At 43.9% G+C, this 20,786-nt stretch overlaps 1 protein-coding gene across 1 annotated transcript in view; it reads right to left on the reverse strand.

Annotated features, from left to right (window-relative positions):
• The window catches only part of LOC138504107 (aminopeptidase N-like), a 268,498-nt gene that overhangs the window by 16,207 nt on the left and 231,505 nt on the right, over positions 1–20,786 (reverse strand). The window contains exon 19 of the mRNA XM_069624318.1: positions 7,403–7,484. Within this exon, the coding sequence (XP_069480419.1) occupies positions 7,403–7,484 (82 nt within the window). The remainder of the gene's footprint in view (positions 1–7,402; positions 7,485–20,786) is intronic.

The following is a 20,786-nucleotide window of genomic DNA, read 5'->3' on the forward strand; positions in this document are numbered from 1 at the left end:
AAAATCGCAGCGTTTTCCAACACAATAACGTTGTATTTATGTTTGCGGTCGCTTCAAAAGCGACCGCAAACATAAATACAACGTTTTTAAAGCTGCGGTTTTATTTCTAAGTTTTCCGGGCTCCTCCAGCCCGGGAAACTTAGAAAAAAAACCGCAGCTAGTGCTTATTTTTTGTAAAAAAAATAAATAGCACTTACCGAGATTCAGCTGCAGCTTTCCTGCTCTGGTCTCCGGTCCGCGTCCTCCGAGTCCCGGCACTAATGAAGGGAAAGCCACCCAGCGGTAGACTTTGTTTACTACAGCTGGCTGGCTTTTCCTTCATTAGTGCCGCAAAAGCAAAAGCCAGCACAGGAGGGCCTCCATTTCACAAAATGGCTGCGCCCCTGTGCTTGCTTTTTCGAATTTTGAGCTTGAATAGCTCAAAATTTTACATAGGAAGTTTTAAAACGGAGGATGCTAGTATTTTTTTTTTATGTGGCCTATCTATTATTTAAATACATTTTTTTACTAGACCATCCCTTTAATCGTATTCCTAAGCATCCAAGGGGAGGAGATAGAACCTTGAGCCTACTCCAGCTTCAAACTAGACCAATTATTCACTTTGAGACCAAAGTTCTGTCTGGACACAACATTGATGAGGAGCTGACTCTTGAGATTTGATTCTAAAATTGTGAGATGTTTGAACTGATGATCTGCTTTCTTTTCTTTACTTTTTAATTGCTTTTTCTGTGTCTTGGAAATGACTGCCTTCTGTCTCCTTTTGTAACCCTTTTGTCCTCTTTATCTCATTTCTTTTTTTCTCTGTTCCCTTTTTTTATTTCCTTGGATATGCATGTTGACCTTGTGAGACATTTTTGCACTTTAACGCATTTGGCATATTTGCACAAATCTAATAAGATATGTCTTTGATTGGTGAGACACCATGGCATATTTGAGCATCGGAGCAATTTGTCACCCGTTAGCGCTTGGCAGGATGTCCCCCTATTGTAAGGGACTATTCTCAATACATCTAGATGTTTTGAACAAATGTCTTTGTTTGGTCTCAGATGCGTTATTTTGCACTAAGCAGTTGACAATGTGCCATTGATTCTCCAACATGCATTGAGTACAGCAGCTGCAATGCAAACCTCTTCCCAACCTCCCAGCAAATTTCAACTCACTCCGGACGGGAGCCAGGCATTGAGGTGAGCCTTCTTGTGTTTGTGCACACACACTGATTCCTCATTCGTCTGAGGGTGTGTTTATTCTATTTGCACACATTGCCCGCTTCCAGGAGGCTACGGGCTGCCAACTGGGCTTATTGGCCCTGAAACTGAATAAAGGAATGCGGGCGAGGTAGCGCAAAGCAGTGAATTCACCATAAAAACATGGCTGCCCTCTTCATCGGCACTGGAGTGCCTTCAAGGGTTTCCATGGAAACCATGTTGCCTTGCTGCTGATTGACCCACAACTGTCTGTATCTGTCAATCGGGTGCTGGCAGGTGACTAAGCCGGCCCTCCTTCCAAAGGCCCCACTCCTAAGGCCCCTGTCTCTGCCTATTTGGGCCCAGGAGGGCTTCGAGGGCCCCTTACTCCTTTTGCCCTGACAGCAAACCATGGAACAGTGCCCAGGCATTCAGCCTGTAATCCCACGAACTTGGGCCTCTGCATTTCAATGCTCCATGCAGAATACCTGTGAGTGATGGCTGGATGTGTCAATACCCCCCACTAATCATTAACAACTGTTGAACCAAGGTGTGCCACAACATTCTGCCTTTTGCCTTACATAATCTGACTTATTCCTCTTTCCATCACACTGGTGTCTCCTTTAGCAAATTTTCAGCCTGGTGTGTGTTTTTTTTAAACATCTTGCACCCCATTTTTGCACTGCACTTTTTCTTTCTTTTTGCATATCCGAAGCCTGATGTGTGTGTTTTCTAAAATCTTGTCACCCGTTTTGCACTGCATTCTGTGTCGATTTTGCAAATCTGAAGCCTGGTGTGTGTGTGTGTTTTGACATATTGCACCCATTTTTTGTACTGCATTTTGTGTACCCTTTTGGAAATTCGAGGCCTGGTGTGTGTTTTTGTATCTCTTACACCCAACAGCAGTACTAAAGTATTCCTAGTGCATCTGCTCTCTTGTCTGCCTTGGCTACTAGGCCACCTGGTGAGTTTGTGCTCGGACAGTGCTGTGCGGCCCTCCTGTTTCCTCCAACTATCCTCCACCACCCCTATTGCACTTAACATCTCCCCTATCTTCTCTAACTGCTACACTATCACATACCCTCCCTCTCTCGCTAAGTCTGGAAGAAAAAAGCTTAAAAAAGACATCCTGACCAGTAACTCTGGCCTACCTATCGCAGATATCTATGTTAGTGGAAATTCCAGACAGATTTTCACTGCCATCCTCCTTTCTGTCCCCTCTCCCGATCTATGGATATGGACTTCTCATCTCATCTCTACTCTCTCTCCTATCCCATTAATCGTGGCAAAATGCGAAGTCCTCTTGGTGGGCTTCGCATCATCCAGGTATATCATTAATGTCTATTGTAACAAAGTGGATGCCCGGATTGTCCTTGTCCTGTACTCCATAAGTAACACGGGGATGGTAGGGGACACAGATGACACGACATCAATTAGGGAAACACCAGGCTCACCCCCACACCAATATTCTCAGCTCACAGCTTGCTCTCTCACTAACTGTCACTCAGTAGAACACTCCAACACCAACCTTCCACAGCTCATGACATCACACACACACAAAGCTGCTCTGTAAGCCACATTACAGACTCGGAACTTGCAGCCTTGAAACGCAAGTGCAGAGATGCAGAATGGAAGTGGCAGACCTCAGTCTCTCCCTCTGACAAACTGGCCTGTCGCCTGCTCCAAAGGCAATACCGACTCTCCATCCACACCAAGAAAAGAGCCCACATCCAGTGTTGTAGATGATAGTAGAGAAGGTGAGATAAGGGTCATAGATGATGGTGAGATTTCTAGCGGATAAAGAGTGGCAGAGAATTTCAGGTAGGAACCATATAGTTGGGGAGATATGAGAGAGATATTTGACAGAGAAGAACAGTGACTCTGGTTTGGGAGAGTTTAGCATCAGAGAGTGCAAAACCATCCAATATATAATGGCAGAGAGACTGTTTTTGATAGAGAGATCAGAGGAGGGTTCAGGAATAAAGAAGAAGATTTGAATGTTCTTCGTGAAGAGTTAGTATGAGAACCCAACAGAGGAGATTAGTGCCCCAAGAGCAGAGGTGTAGATGTAAAGAGTAGAGGACCCAAGCCATGCCTTGTGGAACACCAACATTTAGGGCGTGAGTTGAGAGGTGTTGTTCCTCTAGGAGGCATAGAATTGGCGAGGTGCCAGTTAGGATTCAATCCAGGCAATCCCAAGAAGAAAGAGAGTATTAAGGAGATCATAGTGATTGGCAGTGTCAAAAGCAGCAGGCAGGTAAAGGAGAATTAGCATAGACGGTAGGTTGGAGTGCTTAGCTGAGGCAATGAAGTTGGAGACATTCATGAGAGCAGTTTTCGTGGGGTGACAGGAGATGAAACCTGCCTGTAGGGGGTCTCGAAGGATTACTGTGTATTTACTGAATTAGAAATGTTCAAGGGAGAAAAAAACAAAAGTAAATTGAACGAAAATGACTTTCAGTTTTCACTCCCCCGAACATTTCTCACAACCCACTGCCCCCATCCCCTTACTTGCCCCTTGGCGGCACACCTCCTTGTGTGCCACCAAATCCTGCATCCCTCTGGAACGCTGGTTCCCTTCACTTACCTGAATGGGAGCCGGCACCGTAGGGTCCTCTTCTTTTTCTCCCAAATTGTTTTCAATAGGCGGCAGGGGACACCCCCGCAACTCCTGATGGCATTATAGTGAACAAGCGTGAGGGAGGCACCCCTGTAGCCCCCGCAGCCCTTGTTCACTATAATGACACGGAATGGGGTATTTATTTGACATTTTCGGCTGTAGTAATTTTCATACTGTCGATTTTCGAATAAATCTCCCATTGTTTTTTTTTTCATTCAATCAAATATACAAATTCCGATCTCAAAGGTTTTGGATCTGTAAGAAAGGTGTAACTCAGTTGAACACAACCCTTTTGAGCTGTTCAAAAAAGAGCAGAAGGAGAGTCAAAGGATGAAAATTAGCCAGTAGGTTCGGGCCAGTCCCTTGCTTTTTTAGGAAAGGGATATTCATGGCAGTTTTAAAAATAGAGGAAAAGCAAGCAGAGTCGAAGGACAGGTTGAAGAGTTCAGTAAGGTGAAAGGCCACTAAAGGGACAATAAGCTTGACTTGCTGAGGAAAAAGAGGGTCTGATAGGTTGTATGAGGGGTTACTTCTTCAGTATAGTATTGGCCCAAAATGTTCACAATAAAATGCCAAAAGTGCATTTACTGTGCATTTTGCTGCTTTCAAAAAAACAACTCCCACTACACTGACCAATAAGAGTTAGGGGTTGCGAGGTTGTCCCCCGCTTCCATTACATGGTAAGTGGGGAACAAGAAAGATAAAACAAAAAAGTACAAAAAAAGGGCACTGCAGCACCGGCTCTGACCCACATAAGTGGGAGGGAACTAACGTTGCGGGATAGAGGGGAGTCGGCGGCACACACAGAAGTGTGCCCCCAAAAGGGAAATAGAAAAGAAAAGGGTACGCGGGTATGGGGATATGTGATCTATGTGATCACTGCACCTCGCCGTTATTGCACTCAGCATTTTGTAAGCCAACATTTTCAGCGTTGCAGTGCTCACATAGATCCCTTCATTATTAGTGTGACTAAAGGGAGAGATAGATCCCTGGTGTTGCTGGGATGAGGCGATTTCTTCCTGATTGGTGTTCCCGGAGGAACAGATTAAAGGTTATAATTAAGAATACTGTATTATGTGCTTGCTTGGGATGGGGTGTATGATTGCCTCTGTCAAATTATGCTGTTTGGATGCATGTGAGCATCAAACATTCAATCAATGTATTGACTCTGCACATAAGATTCATGCATGCATGTGCATTTGGTATCACATCTAGCTATCCCAGAGCAGTTCAAAGCAGCTGTCAGCTCTCAGAAATAGGAATATAATAGGTTTAATTCAAACGTTTTTCACATACATTTATTTCTTTTGGGGTGTGGAGGTTATGAACTTATACCCTAGAAAAATCTATCTTGTTCAATGCGCTTGAATTGAGATTCTGTGTTGAACCAGTATAAATACAAAAGGTCTGGGAGCCCCTCCACCTAGAACAAATTCGGACAAACAACCTGTTCTATGGGAAGGTGCCCACTTAGGAGGGTCTATAAGCACGTTTTAGCTCACTGTACCTTTCACAAAGCCGAAATATTAATTTGCATAGCTGTCTGGTCCCGCCCACCTGGGCAGTCAAGCACCGAAATGCTATGTAAATCTCCTTTGAATAAACGTACCAATAACAACCCCAGATATGTGTTTCGGTCAAGTCAGGCCTCATCCATGAGGTGAAGCTGTGCCTCTCTAAATACTGTGAGCAAGGGGTCCACATCTCGATTACCCTGGGTAACTTAGGGTGAAACTCCGATCCCTAAATATACTGATATACATGTATGGACTGAAATGCAAATGGATATTTCTCCTCTGGGAAGAGTCCGTGAGCTAAAACGTAGTTGTAGATCCTCCTGAGTGGAAGAAATTCCACAGAACAGGGTATTTGACCCATGTTCGTTCTCAGTAGAAGCGCTCCCACAATCCCTTTCAATTTTGTAAAACTTGGGGTTCCACTGTAAGTAACCAAGTGTAATCCAGACGTGGACCTCTTGCCCATTGTGCCTTTGGGAGGCTCAGCTTCACCTCACTGATGATGCCCAACAAGGCTGAAACACGTGTCTGGCTTTGCTGATGGTACTCCTGTTCAGAGGAGAATTGCCTAGCATTTTGGTGCTGGACTGCCCTTGAGGGTGAGACAAAGACTGATATGCAAATGGATATTTCTCCTCCATGAAGGGAGCAGTGAGTTAATAAGTGGTTATAGACCATCCTTAGTGGAATACGTTCCATAGAAGAGGGTAGTTAACCCATGCTCATTCTAAGTAGAGGGGCTCCCACAGCTCCTTTCAGTATTTCCAGCGTTCTCAAGTTTCCCCATGCCATGTGTAAGAAATTTATCCAGTCCCGAATTTTTCTTGGAATACTGGGATTTTTAGTTTTGTATTTCTAATTTTAAATTTAGGACTACAAGTCCCAGAATTCCAAGAAAAACAGTACTAAATGACTTTCTCACTCATGGCATAGGAAACATGTGAACTCCGTTATTGCATTATCAGGGGACCCTCTTTTGGCAGGCCACACATTAAGCAAATATAATGCTCTGCTACGGCCCCCATGGCCGCTACCCACACCAGAGTGTACATTAAACCCCATAACTGTTCTATAGTCACTCACTCATCCATGCAACCATATTCACTCACACACTCATCCATCCAAATCATTATATTAACTTGTTTTCTCACACTTAAAGAAACATGCCAGACCTATGGATTTTCCAATTCTTGTTGAAAAAGAAGCTGCCTTTTAAGGGTTACATGTGATTTCATGGAACCACTAAATAACTAATCCAATTACAACTAATAACAAAACAACTAATTCCAAAATAACAAATTCAGTTTTTGTTGTTTTGGGGGCAGTTCCCCACAAAACCCCCCTTTATTTTGTTCCTAATACTTTTCCCCCACCTCCAAAACCACTATTCCCACTCCCAACCCCATTTTTAGTTTTTTCCCAAATTTGTTAATTTGGAATTAGTTATTTTCGATACATTGTAATTGGATTCCTTATTTTGTGATTCCACATACTCACTGCATACCCTGAGGCGTCCCACATAGTAGTGTTGAGTATCTTTACACTTGTGTACAGATGCGTTATAAATGACTTATCATATCATACTGCAAGCGTGTAAATCCAAGATCTTAGCAGGCCCACCAGACTGTCTGCCTTTCAAAACGGCAGGAAGAGAGTTGAGTTCAAAATAATTTCATATGAGGAAAGCTAAGACTCGTACACACGAAAACAAGGCAGAGTGGTTCAAATGAAATGAGTCATGCTACTGAGATGATACTTCCAACATAAACAATGATACTGTTAACGGTAGTGTTAACATAGATTAAAGAAATTATGATACAGTAGGTATATGTAGATGATGGCAACCTAAACAATGGCAAAGTTAATAAGTGCACATATAGGTCACTAGTATAATTTAATTTGTGAGTGTTGATACTGAAGATTCAAATGATGATGCATTTAACGTGGGATTGCTCCCTGTGGCACAAATGCAAATTGGTACAAATTAGCTTCTAAATTAGGCATCTTGGGAAAAATTAGAACTTTTATTCGAGTACATCAAAATAACCTACCCCACCAATTCCTCTTACCACTCGGCTTACCTGCTCCAGCTCAAAAGGTGTTGAAAATCTTTTTGTCACAAAAGTAATCAGGTTAGGAAAGGTGAACACACTTCCGCCAAACCTGAAAACAAAGATAACAAAAAACTGTGCTTGAAACATTTGTAAATGGATGCAGCAATGGTTACTCTAAATAAAAAGCATTATTAACCATAAGGATAAATGCAGAAATAGTGCTGGAGTAAATCAGGTGGTATGCAGATAATAAGCATGCATTCAATAACATCAGAAGGTATACAAGCGGGGTAGAAAGTATGAACTATAAGCCTTCAATTATACAAAGGACATTTCAAATTCTTATAAAGATTGATATAGACTATTATTTTACTTATATTCCAAAATGGCGTGTTATGACAGTTTTTCTGAAGTGGTAGATCACGGGGAGTAAAACCATAGGTTACTTTTATATTACTTTACAGTTAGTCAAGGGTAGTAGACCCTGTCAGCCATGCAGTGACACTCAGTTTAAGGAATCACTTAGTATACCAACCTTGTTACCAGGATACTTTTCTGAATAGTGGAGCACAGATTCAAGGAAAAGTATAAACCTATAACTACATTCAGGATAACACACAGTTATACCAGGTGAGTAAGACCTTTTGGTGTAATATACAATTACAGATCAGTGGAACACGGCTTAAGGTAAGCAATAACTTCTTAACTTATTTTAGGATGGCATACAGCTATTCAAGGTAAGAAAAACCCAAAGTAGACGTATTCTAGACAGGCTATACAACAGGTCAGGGGAAGCAAGACCCAGTAGGTAAACTTATACACTGAAAGACATAGTTAAGTGAATCCAACAGCATTACTTTAGGGATAGAGGCATAACCAATTCATAGGTGACTAAAATAACCTTACATATACTTTTCAGAATGGCAGAATACATACAAGGTAAGTAAGAACGTTTGTAACTGCTCACTCTCAGAGTGACAGCTACCAATCAACTCTTTCACAAGTAACTTTTAAACACTTGTTATACTTTTCAAGGCAGAATCCTTTTCTTATCCATTTCTTCCCTAGTCTATGACATGAGTTAACTCAGAGGCAAAAGAGGGACCCTAGTGGTCTAGGTGCCACATTGGGGCAGTGTGTGATAAGGTTCAGTTGCAGGAAAATTCAGGGTTTCTGAGGAAATCTCTTAAAAAAGTAAGTATTTTACTTTAGAGTTAGTTAGGGTACATGGACTTCTGAGAAGACACCCTATGAGGATTCTAGCAGTGGGCCTGGGTGAACTGGATGAAAGGACGCCCAATCACACGAAACACCCCAAAGCTTAACAGGTATCACAAAAGGCTGAGGGTGAGTAAATACCCCAGCCAATACAGTACCTCAGCACAGTGGAGGAGTTGCAACAGGAAGACTTCAGGATCTGCAGCCAAAAACCTGGTCAATGGATTCCTTTGTCATGAAGACGGAAGACAGGACTTTGGAGGAGATAATGGAGAAGGCTCCAGGCAAGAGTTTCTTCATGGCTGGGTGTGGCTCTGTGGTTTTGGCACCCTTTTCAGGAGACAGGAGGAGACTGAATGTTGCTGGTCGGATTCTCATCTCTAAACTGATCCATCACTCTAATGAGGGGTCTTCAAGGCTTAAATTGTGTCTCTGGGAGCCAGAAGGAGACCACCAAAGTTTTAGCCCGATTCAGAATTTGTAAGACCATGCACAGTACGATGGCTTGAGTTCCCAGGATAATGAGGTATTGCAGCCCCACAAGGTCGCAGCACAACGTGGGATGGCTCAATATGCAGGTCTTGCTGACTGCAGTGAACCTCAACCAGGTTCTGGGTCAGGTTTGTCGTGTTTGGAACCCCCAGGTCGATTGGAAGGAAGGGTAACAACAGGCTCCATTTACACAGCAGGCTCTCTGTTCGCTGGAAACCGCTACAGCTGTATTTTCTTCATCTTCCTCTTTGGTTTCAATTCCATTGGTAGACTTGCAAGCAGCTTCCAGGTTCGCAGTATTTAACAGAAACTACAGCACAATGTCTGCAATCTCTCCCTGCATTTTACAGAAAGGGGCGGTCTGGCTGTCCAATCAGGACAGCCAGCATCCCATTGAGACTGGACTCCTTTCAGGCAAGGTGAAAGGCAAAGAGCTGCAGAGTTTTGGACTCCTTTGCATCCTGCCTTCTCAGACACTCTGGAGCCTTGGCAGGAATACAAAGGATTCCCGCCAAAGACAAAACTCCCACTGAGGTCTTTCCCACCTTGAATGGCAGGGGAAAACCTCCAAAATTAGAAGCACGCAAGAAATGGCAAGAAAGGAAGGACCCCACCATTTTAGAAAAAATGGTGACCCTTCTGTGCATTACCGAGGCTAAAGTAACAGCCTGCGAGTAAAAATGACTAAAAGTCACAAAGGTAAAACCACTACCACCAGCCATTCATGTAAACTTGCAATTGTAATAACATTTTACCAGGTAAATCAGAAAGGGGATACATTGTATCCCCCGAGCACTCCACATAAGATGGGGTGTGCTGGCTCACTATATAAAATGTAAATAGGGGTGAAAATCCCTCTTTGCTACTTGGGAACCGTAGTTCTACTAAGTACATGAAATATAAATTGACAGGGGAGCCCATAGGGGTAACCCAGCCTAAGCCCAAAAGTTGTTGGAAACCATAACTTCAACCATAAACTATGGAATACATAAAAAGGTCACTCATAAAAAGAGTAAAAGACTAGATGAGTGGGAGGAAAAAGATTCCCCTTCACCTAGCGACAAGGTAAAATAGTTACTAGTCAAAGCCAAATGTTCTGGGGTTGACACAGGTCAGGAAGATTTATAATAGATATGAAAATCATACCTAACATGGCCACATTCCCTTTTTAAATGTTCTAGTTTTTATTTTGTTACCTGCTTCTGGAGTAGAGGAATGATGGAATTTGCTGAGCAGGAGGAAATTATTTGGAGCAGGAGCGAAGAGGTGGCTGGAGTGGATCAGAGCGTGGGGATGGAGAAATTGATCGGAGTAGAGATAATACCAAAAAAGGGATAAGGATATTAAATCTGACGCAAAATGCAAAGCAAAGTGGGGAACCAGTCTGGCAGTTTTGTCTGCCTTTCAGATCTCCCCTTTTCTCTATGTGGTGATGCGGTTGGATTTGACATACTCAACTATGAGCATATATTCAGTGCAGCGAAGTTATGTATATGTTTCAAAAAAAGCGGTGAAGCAGTCTGGCAGTGTAGACAGTGTGAAAAGGGCCTTTTTTCGGAATTGGACTTGGAGGATTCAGTTACAGCATTATGTTGTAATGTGTATACACTTCTGAAATATTTGACTTCTGAACATGTGTAGCATGCTTTTCTCTGGCTTCCTTAACACACCTCAATAAAGGGCTATGCCTAGTCACAGAATAAACTGTTATTGCATTGAAATCGGCACAGTGTAATTTGCACAGCAAGAATTCCGAAGATCCAGCTAGAGATCAAAATAGAAGGCTAGCAATTGGATTGATAGGTGTGGACATGATTTCTCCTGCAAATGTTCTGCCTGTTGAAAAGACTGCAACGGAAATTAGCACCCATATGAATAAGTTAAGGTCTTATTTCAAAACACATATGAACCATTCTGATGGGATGAATCCTCATGAGGAGTCCATTCTACAAAGAGCTTAAATAGCTTTAGGAAATTCTTTGTTTGTGTTTCCTCACATCATCTCTGTATTTAATTAGGGAGATTCTGTTAATTATAATGAAGCCTAGATTTTTAAGACCTATTTAAGCTCAATGGCTCCCTGATCATGTACACATTTTGGCTTCTCCAGTGTTAGATGCTCAAATTATTACAAAACCTTTCGTAGGTATAGGTGACTTGGTGGGTATTCCACCTGCATAGATTCTTTCTAAACATTTGTCTGCTTCTCCTTCAAAGTTTTTCACTCCTGCACCAAACCTGTTAAGTGTATTGCATGTAGTCCTTCTGTCCCTCATGAAGGCCTATGATGTACTCTTGTCAGAGGTTAAAAATAAACAATGGTCTTGTAGAGGAATTTAGGACCTCTGCATCAATCTTGAGAACTCGAACAGTGGGTTAAATCGGGATAATGGTCGTGAACAATCAGAGGCTATCAAAGATTACATGAATCTGCTTCCCGCAATGAAGTTGATGACCTGTTAGTTGGACATGTGGACACCTTTTATATCTCACAGAAGGACCCTCATAAATCTCTGCATCTAAACCCTCACAAGTCTCAGCATCATAAGAACGGTCAGAAACATCAGAAATGGCCACTTGGAATACAGAGGAACACAAAGAAAAAATGTCCTTGCTTGCTTAACAGCGAGGTTCTTAGCGTAACTCTAGTAACATCAGAGAAACATTATGATTCAGAGGCAAGCACAGCTGGTGATTGGGAAAATGAAACAAACCCCGTAATAGGCATTGCAAAAAGAATAATACATTGCATATACAGTACATAAGATACTTCTTAGTTTCTAAAGAGTCACTTATTAACAGGGGTGATACTTTGCTTTCTGAAATGGCTTTGTTTCCTGAAAATCAAGCCTCATAAGAATATGTCCTATTAGGAAAAGCTTCTCAAAATCAGACAATAACTGATCCGCAGTTATGATCAAGTAAGGTTAAAATTGTACAGACATTGGCAGCCTCAGATTTGGAGCCTGACAATGGTGGTAATCTGGAGTTTAGGGAATTAGCAATAGCACACACATTTTTTGTCAACATCTGTTGTGGGTCAGGGCCAATTACATTGACGTGGTGTATTGTATGCGATTACTCTATTTTGTGTTTAGATGTGATCCATCGTGATTAACTGTTTCCTTTCGATCGTCATAACGTTTTGAACAGTTCAATGAAATTCCTTCTTTGATGATTATTACTTCTAAGAACATTCGATCGGGTGGAATATTTAGATCCAAATAAAACCTCTGTGGTCGCTTTAAACGTTCATTATGCAGCAGTTATGAAGTTGACATTATCTAAGGTGAATTTGTTTCATGTTAAGGGCTTTACCAGATGGCTCCACTAAGTTATTAAAGTACAATCAGTTCTACTTTCTTCAAATGTGGGCCTGGATGTTAGACCTGGAGCTTCAACCAATATGATTCATGGGCCTGGCTCCTGGGGACATTCTGAGAATAAAGTTTAAAACAGTGATCAAGATATTAGAGCAATAAGGTATGATAGGTTGCCTGTTTCTCCTTGCAACTCTGAACAAAGTCGGCCTTGTTTACCATTGATTTTTCAACATTTCGCAAAAACGTATGTCCTGATGATTATGTTGATTGATTGACGTTTCTATGCTGGAACATATGCAGGTTAAATATTTATTTGTATGAACAAAGAGGTTTTACAATTTATGAATGCACATGATATGGTTTTTGCTGTTGTAAGAAAGACCCTTAGGTTGAAGGTTTTAATTGTATCGTGAAAAAGGCAACCAAAGGAGAGGAAAGGTCAGCCCACTATTCGGCTCCTTCTTTCAATCAGGGATTCTTTACCTTTTTCTATTGAATAGCTTCAGATTTTCAGGGATCTTTTGGCAGTGAGCATCACTTGTTGCTGCCTAATCTGTCAGGAAAAATGAATTTGTATCAATGTCTATTTCCTTCAAGAAGGCAATGACTCAACAGCTTGAGGCATGGATTTCATAAGTCTTGAGAGATTTAAACAGAGTTTGCCCGTCTTTGTATTATATTTTGATTGAGGGATTTATCAATGAATCTTTGTTTTTTCGTGAGTCCGTTATGTCTTTAAAGAATCTGATCTGCAAGGGAAATATGGGCTGATATGTTGGGAACTTGGGGATGTATTATGTAAAAGGTTTGTCTTCCAGGGGGCATCCCTGCTTCTTACACCTGGATAAATGGGACCTTTAAATACACATTGGATTATTTATTTATTGGTTTCAACCAACCTGTTTTGTATCTTTACCCATTATCGATGATGTTAATATGCCTTCAATGTATCCAGTTGAACCTGTTGTTAACAAAGGGTTAAATCAAGTTTGGTGGTCTGCTCATAACATTAATCTTATGACAAGTTGTCTTGAATCACAGTTTTTCCCTTGGCCAATAAGATAAATATCCTCATAGACTTGGCTGTGACCATATCATTTTTCAGGAACCATTAGCTGTAAGGAACTCATGGTGGCAACAGTAAAGACAGACACTCGTGATCACAGTTCAAGGATGTTTATTGAACAATGAATGCAGGGTGGAAAAACGCCTAATGTAAACCTAAATCTAAGATGAGAGCGAGCGTCGACCATCAAATGAAAAATAAGGCAGTCCTAGTGGCATTGTGTCAAATAAAAGGGCCTATACTATACCTGTTTCCAAGTCCTTACAACTAATTATAGAAAGAGTGTTGGATAGGGTTGCAATGAAGATAGAAGTGCTCTAAAATCATAAATCAGGATGTAATTGCCAGGGGTCTCCCTTCCCCATGTTTTCAGCACGGGACAATTGCCTGACTTTGCGTGACCCCTGTATTGGGACATGTCAGGCAACCGGCTCTGGTGTTATTCCGTTGTCTGCCATGTTGTGTGAAAGTGTTCCTGTCGGAAAAGTGAGGGCAGTGTTTTTGGATTATCCTACATGGTAGGATGGGGAAAAGGGGTTGAAAGAAGGGGGATACCATGTCTCGCCCATCAGTGTACAACTCCAACTCCCCAAGACCCCCCCCCCCATCCAGGTGATCCTCCCTCACTGGTCCACCCCCAGGAACTGGATCCAATAGCGATGGATGTGTCCTGGCCACCTGGATGACAGATCCACAGGGCCTAGTTCGGGGGGCATCTTCAGGTTTCTCACATGGTACATAGATTTCTTATTACATTCCCAGTAATAAATCCTAGAATGCTATTGGTTATAAGGGAAATATTTCTGTTTATCACCCGATTATACAAAATCAGAAAAAAATATGAAACAAGGACTTAAATGCACTTAGTTTAATCAATCAATCTTGTCCCACTCTCCTACGCACTTGCCTCTCTCAGTCTTGTCTGTCTACCCCCCTTCCTCTCCCACATACTCTATGGTGCTCTCTGTCTCCCCTATCTTTTCAAACTGTTTCTCCATTGACTATCCTGCTCTCCTCACTAAGTCTGGGAGGAAAAGGTTTAAAAAGGACATCATGGTCTCCAACTCAGGCCTCCCTATTGCTGACACCTACATCAGTGGCTCCTCCAAGGAAACTCTTACCGACATCCTCTTTTTCGTTCCTTCACCAGATCTATGGACCCCTCATATGGTCTCTGTTCTCTCTCCTTTCTCCTCTTTTACCATTAATGGTGGTACCCGTTGGGACGCCCTTCTGGCCTCCTTCCTATTCTCTAAGTACATCATTAATGTCTACTCAAATGGGACCGTCCTGGTCCAAGGCCCTCAGGCCAACCTTCATCTCTTTGATAGACGCTTTCTGCACCTCATCAACTTCCTTTCTTCTCCTGCTGTCCCCTCCCCCTTTCCTTGGCTACCTTGCCTTACCCCTCCCTCTCTACCCCCTCTCGGGCGCTCTCTACACTTCCACAGGGCATACCTCTGATCTGTACCCCTCCCCGGAAGTCCTTCAAGGAGGGCAACCTTCTCCACATTGCCACTCTTAACTCCCGCTCCGCTGTCAAACACTCCTCTGATATCTGCCGCCTTCTTGAAGAACTTAACCTCGATGTCCTGGGTCTCACTGAGACATGGTTTACAGCCAGCTCTGTCACCAGCTTTGACACACTCCTACCTGATGGCTACAAGATCCTCTCTGTGCCAGGCCCAACCGCTCTGGTGGTGGCGTAGCCCTTATCTTCCCTGTGTGGATTCCTGCCTCTGTCATTCCTACGCAGGCCTACTCCTCTTTTGAATGTCTCGTCTGCAGGCTCTCTCTCTCACCTAGCCATTCCCTTACTGTGGCTACTATCTATCGGCCACCCGGTCAGATTTCTTCCTTCCTCTCTGAGTGGGCGGACCTCTCCTCCTCACTCCTGGCCTCAACCACTCAACTCCTTATTCTTGGAGACTTCAACATCCACCTGGATGCCTCCTGTCCCCCCTCTGAACTCTTTCGCGTCCTCTGTGACTCTCTCTCACTCACCATTCTCCCCTCTGGCCCGACTCATTCTGCAGGGCACACTCTCGATGTTCTGATCTCTTCAGACCTTCCCCTCTCTGTCCCTGTCTCCACTCCTCTCTCCTATCCTCCCACCTCACCCTCCCCACCCCGCAGGCCAAGCCACCTCCGTCACTGCCACCCACCTTCTCGGTCACCCGACCCATGAAGCGCGTGTCAGCTGAGGCTTTCGCCGCCACCTTCTCACCCCCTCCTCCCGCCCTGGCTGACTCCCACCCTGACACAGCCCTCTCACGCTCCACTCTTCTATATCTGATACTCTCGATATCCTTGCCCCTGTCATGAGAATCCACCTGAAGCCCAAAGCCAAGTGTGACTCCTGGTATGACTCAGACCTCGCCACCCTAAAACGTAAGTGTAGGGTTGCCGAGAGGAAATGGCATGCTTCAAGTTCATCCTCTGACAAACTGGCCTGCCGCCTGCTGCAAAGGCAATAGCGGCTCTCCGTCCTCACCAAGGAGAGAGCTCATGTCCAAGCCTGTGTCTCTGCGGCATCTAACAACTCGGCCAAACTCTTTAAAATCTGCAAGGAACTGGCCAATCCTGCCACAGTCTCTACCTCTCCTGTCCCTTCCCAGGCCCTCTGCATGGCACTGGCTTCTCACTTCATTTCAAAAACTCAGGACATCCTGTCCTCACTCTCCTCCTCTCACCCCCCTCCCGCTATTCTCTGCTCTTCCTCTGGCCTTCTGCAACCACCCCTCCTCCCTCCTTCTCGGCCTTTCCCCTTTTCTCTCCAGACGAGGTTTCTAGACAAGTCCGATCTGTGAAAGTCTCGTCGAAACAGGTTCACCCCTGTTCCTCCAAAACTATTAAGGATCACATTGACTCCCTGGCTCCTGCCCTGGCGGATTTCTGCAATCACTCCTTCGCCACTGGAGTCTTCCCCTCCCCCCTGAAGCACTCCCTTGTGCACCCTCTTCTTAAGAAACCCTCTGCCGAACCCTCCTGCCCTGTTTACTATTGCCTAATCTCCATCACTCCCTTCCTGGGCAAGCTCCTGGAGAAACTGGCCATCTCCCAGCTCAATCTACACACTGAATCTGTTGGTTGTCTTCATGACCATCAGTCTGGCTTCAGAGCTGCCAGAAGCATGGAAACTGCTCTCCTGAACATCCGTTAAGACCTGCTCACTAACCTCGACTCTAACACCCCTTGCGTTCTTATCTTGCTTGATCTCTCTTCTGCCTTTGTCACTGTCAACCATGCCATCCTGCTCAACCATCTCCGTGATAACCTGGGTATCACTGGTCAGGCTCTGGCGTGGCTGACTTCTTTCCTCTCCGACCGACCCTCCCAGGTCCAACTTGGGTCCTTCCTCTCCGACATCTTTTTCTCTACCTGTGGTGTCCCCCAGGGATCTAACCTCTCTCCCATGTTGTTCAACCAATACCTGGCACTCCTTGCCCACTGCATCGCCGCTCTCTGTCCCAACTTTCAGTGCTATGCGGATGATACACAGCTCATTTTCAGGATACCCTCGGCCTCCTCCTCTCCTTCCCTCTTTTCTGACTGTCTGTCTGCCATCCAAGAATGGTGTGCCGCCAACGACCTCTGCCTTAATGCCAGTAAGACTGAGATTCTACTCATCAGCACACCCACTCCCTCCTTCCCTGCAGCTCTCTTGCCGTCCTCTCTTGGCCCTCCTCCCACTCCCACCTACAAGGCTAAAAACCTCGGGGTCATCTTCGACTCTGCACTCTCCTTCTCCCCTCACATCTCTGGCATCTCTAAGAAGTCACACTACCAGCTGTACCTCCTTAGAGGTATTCTTCCTTTCCTCTCCTTCCCCCAGAAGCTCACTGTCTCCAGAGCCCTGGTCCTCTCCAAACTGGACTACTTTAACAGCCTCTATCTAAACCTACCTGCCTCCACTCTCCACCCTCTGCAACTTATCCAGAACAGGACTGCGAGACTTGTCCTTGGCCTCAAGCCCAGGGATCGTATCTCTCCAGGACTGAAATCTCTGCACTGGCTCCCTGTGGCTGCGAGGATTAAGTTCAAAACCCTCTGCATTGTACACAAGGCATTCTGGGGTCTGGGGCCGCAATACCTTCGACTCTCTCTTCCTAAATACCTTCCTTCTCGAGATCCTCGCTCATCTTCCTCCAACTCCCTTAGGGTCAGTCGCTTCTCCAAGCAATGAGTTGGTGGCAGATCACTCTCTTCGGCAGGGGCCTCTCTCTGGAACAGCCTTCCTGCCTCCCTGAAACTCGAGGAGAACCATCTCTGGTTCCGGAAACACCTCAAAACCTTCCTCTTTGCTTCTGCTTTCTCTCTTCCCCTCCCTTGCTGAATTCCTGACTGAAATTGCACTGGTTACTTGGCCACCCTTTCTGATCTCTGGCCTAGTCCTCGTCAATTACCCACCTGCACTGCCTCCCTGACAACCCCTGCACTTGGGGACCGTTTTTTCTGTATCCCTTCAGTCCCCTTACCAGCACGTACGTCTGCACTTCCTTGCACTTGCCACAAGCTGCCTGTTTATGTGTCTTATTATTCCACTTCCCATGTACTGCAATTTCCCCACTCCTGTCCCCCTGCGCACTTCCTTTTCCCCCTTCCCATGCACTTGCGCGATCTGAATGACACCTGGCCTAGTAGGATCGTTGTCTGTCCTCCCTTTGTTATCCCCCACTACCCCTGCCTCGTCGGGCCTTAAAACACTTGTGTATAGGCATGTTATAAATGCCATATCATATCATATCAAAACTATCTGAAGGCACCCCCATCCACTTGCTCGCTCTACTACCATGCACCAGGCTACGACACATTTGTCACAGAATGCAGCCATCATCCATGATAAATTCAACCTAGCTACATACATAATGATTCTCCTGCTCTCGCATATTCTCCAGACTACCTCTCAGAAGGCATATACGACATGCACCACCTTGAAACACACTGCACAACACACCTGTCGTAAGAATACAGCTATGCCCCACAATAGAATTTGTTCTAGCTGCACACATAAATGTTTTTCTCCCACTGCTACTTACTCACCTGACTACCTCACAACACCCACCCACCACATGCACCACACTAAGAAACATTGCACAACATCTCTTTCATAGGAATGCAGCTACCACCCACAATAAATTCATTCTAGCTGGACACCTAATGACTCTCCAATGCTCGCATACTCCCCAGACTACCTCTAAGCACCCATCCACCACATGTTCCACCCTAAGGCACTTTGCACAACACCTCTGTCATAAGAATGCAGCTACCCACGATAAATTCTGTCTTGCTGGACACATAGTGACTCTCCCATGCTCGCATACTCTCCAGACTACCTCCCAGCACCCATCCACTACATGCTCCACACTAAGACACGTTGCACTACACCTCTGACATAGTAATGCAGCTATCTCCCACCTTTAATTCAGTCCAGCTGCACACATAACGTTTCTCCTGCTCTCACTCTCCCTCAAGACTACCTCTCAGCACTCACCCTCTACAAGGCACACTGCATAACACACATGCCAAGAAATGCAGCTATCCCCCACAATAACAAAAGTGGGTCTTGCTCCACACGTAAGGTTTTCTCCTGCTCTCCCATACCCCCGGACCACCTCTCAGCATGCATCCACTACATCCACCACACTAAGACACATTGCACAACACCCTTGCCTATTAGAATGCAACTACCCCCTAGGATATAAATTCAGTCTATCTGCAAACATACAGTCTCTCTTGCTCGCACATGCTCCCCAAACTACCTCTCAGCACTCATCCACATCCCAGCTTAACACGGGCGGCTAGCAGGGACCTGACCACCCCTACCTACTACCCTTCATATTGGCTAATGCACACACTCATACTAAACCTCCCTGATGACTTTCCCTGGACTTATGTCCCTTCACAGCGGTCAACCTATAGCATGTTGGGACCATACCAATGGTGAAAGGCGCCATACAAATGGCAATTACATTACATTACACATTACATAACATTACATTTGAGATGCACAGTGAAATCTGATGTGACCTGGGCATAATATAACTGAGATAAATTAAAGCAACAATTTATAAAAAAAACATGAAATCCAAGAAATGGAGAGACATGTTTCAAATTATATTTAGAAATGATGCAAAACATTTCTAGGCACTCTTGGCTGACAATTGTAATACTTAATGCCTATCACAATAACACTATATTCCTGAAACTGGTTTGGTGGTTCATTTTGATCAATCATACAATGGGCAGATCAGTGTGAAAGATAATCTTAGGCTATTTTAATTGATCCCTATATTTTTAAACAATGGAAAAGCACCTTTCCCATGGTTTTATCCGTAAGGCAATGAAAGTCTTGAAACAATATAGAGCACCAGGTCCAGATGGGCTAGCATATGTTGTGCTCAAAGAACAACCCATATTGTGGGCGGATGTTCTGTCATTACTATAGGGCGATATCCTGAGCACAGGCCATTTACCTTCTACTTTGACTACCTCTGACACTGTTCCAATTTTTAGAAAGTGATTGAAGACAGACCCCAATAATTATTGTCCAATTGCATTGCTAGATGCAATAAGCAACATTTTTGGTATGTGGGTATTGAAAGAGCTAAACATTTGGATTGGAGATAATACTATTTTACCACCTTATCAAACTGGTTTAAGGAAAGGTATGTGCACATTATTAAATTGCGTTATTGAACATATTGAAACAAGAAAACCTTTCTCAAAAAAGATTTGTCTATTTGCATGAAAATTCTTGAACTAACTACAGCCTTTGTAGGGTTGACAGAAATCGATTATGGTTTAAGTTGTCCCAATAGGGCATACCCAAAGCCTTTTGAAATTGTTGGTTTTATTAAAGACCTCCTCTCTAGTTAAAATCAGGCTGAACTCTGGCGGTATTTTACCTAAGGCTTATCCAACCTCTTAAGGGTTAAATCAGTGGTGAATATTGGCTTATTTGATTTTCATTTGTTAGATACTGGAGTTGCATTAAAGGACGTAAATAATGTTACACTTAAGATAAGCGGCTAGCCACTTCTATGGTAACCATATGCAGATGTTTAAGTTAATGATCACACCCCTATAGGATTATCCCACAGTGCCATTGCTGCTTGAAAATATTTGACAGATAACTGGTTGATGATTAACATGGATAAGTCGAATGTCATGATATTTACAAGGAAATCGGTTAGGAAAGCCAATTGCAAATGGTATTTTACTCAAGTCCAGCTGGAAGAGAGACACTCACTGTCATATCTGGGTTGTATGGTTATAATTGAAAATCTGATTGCTATTTTTATGAATGAAA

Source organism: Ambystoma mexicanum, chromosome 11 (assembly GCF_040938575.1).
Source record: "Ambystoma mexicanum isolate Mex_15411 chromosome 11, UKY_AmexF1_1, whole genome shotgun sequence".
NCBI classification, from domain to species: domain Eukaryota; kingdom Metazoa; phylum Chordata; class Amphibia; order Caudata; family Ambystomatidae; genus Ambystoma; species Ambystoma mexicanum.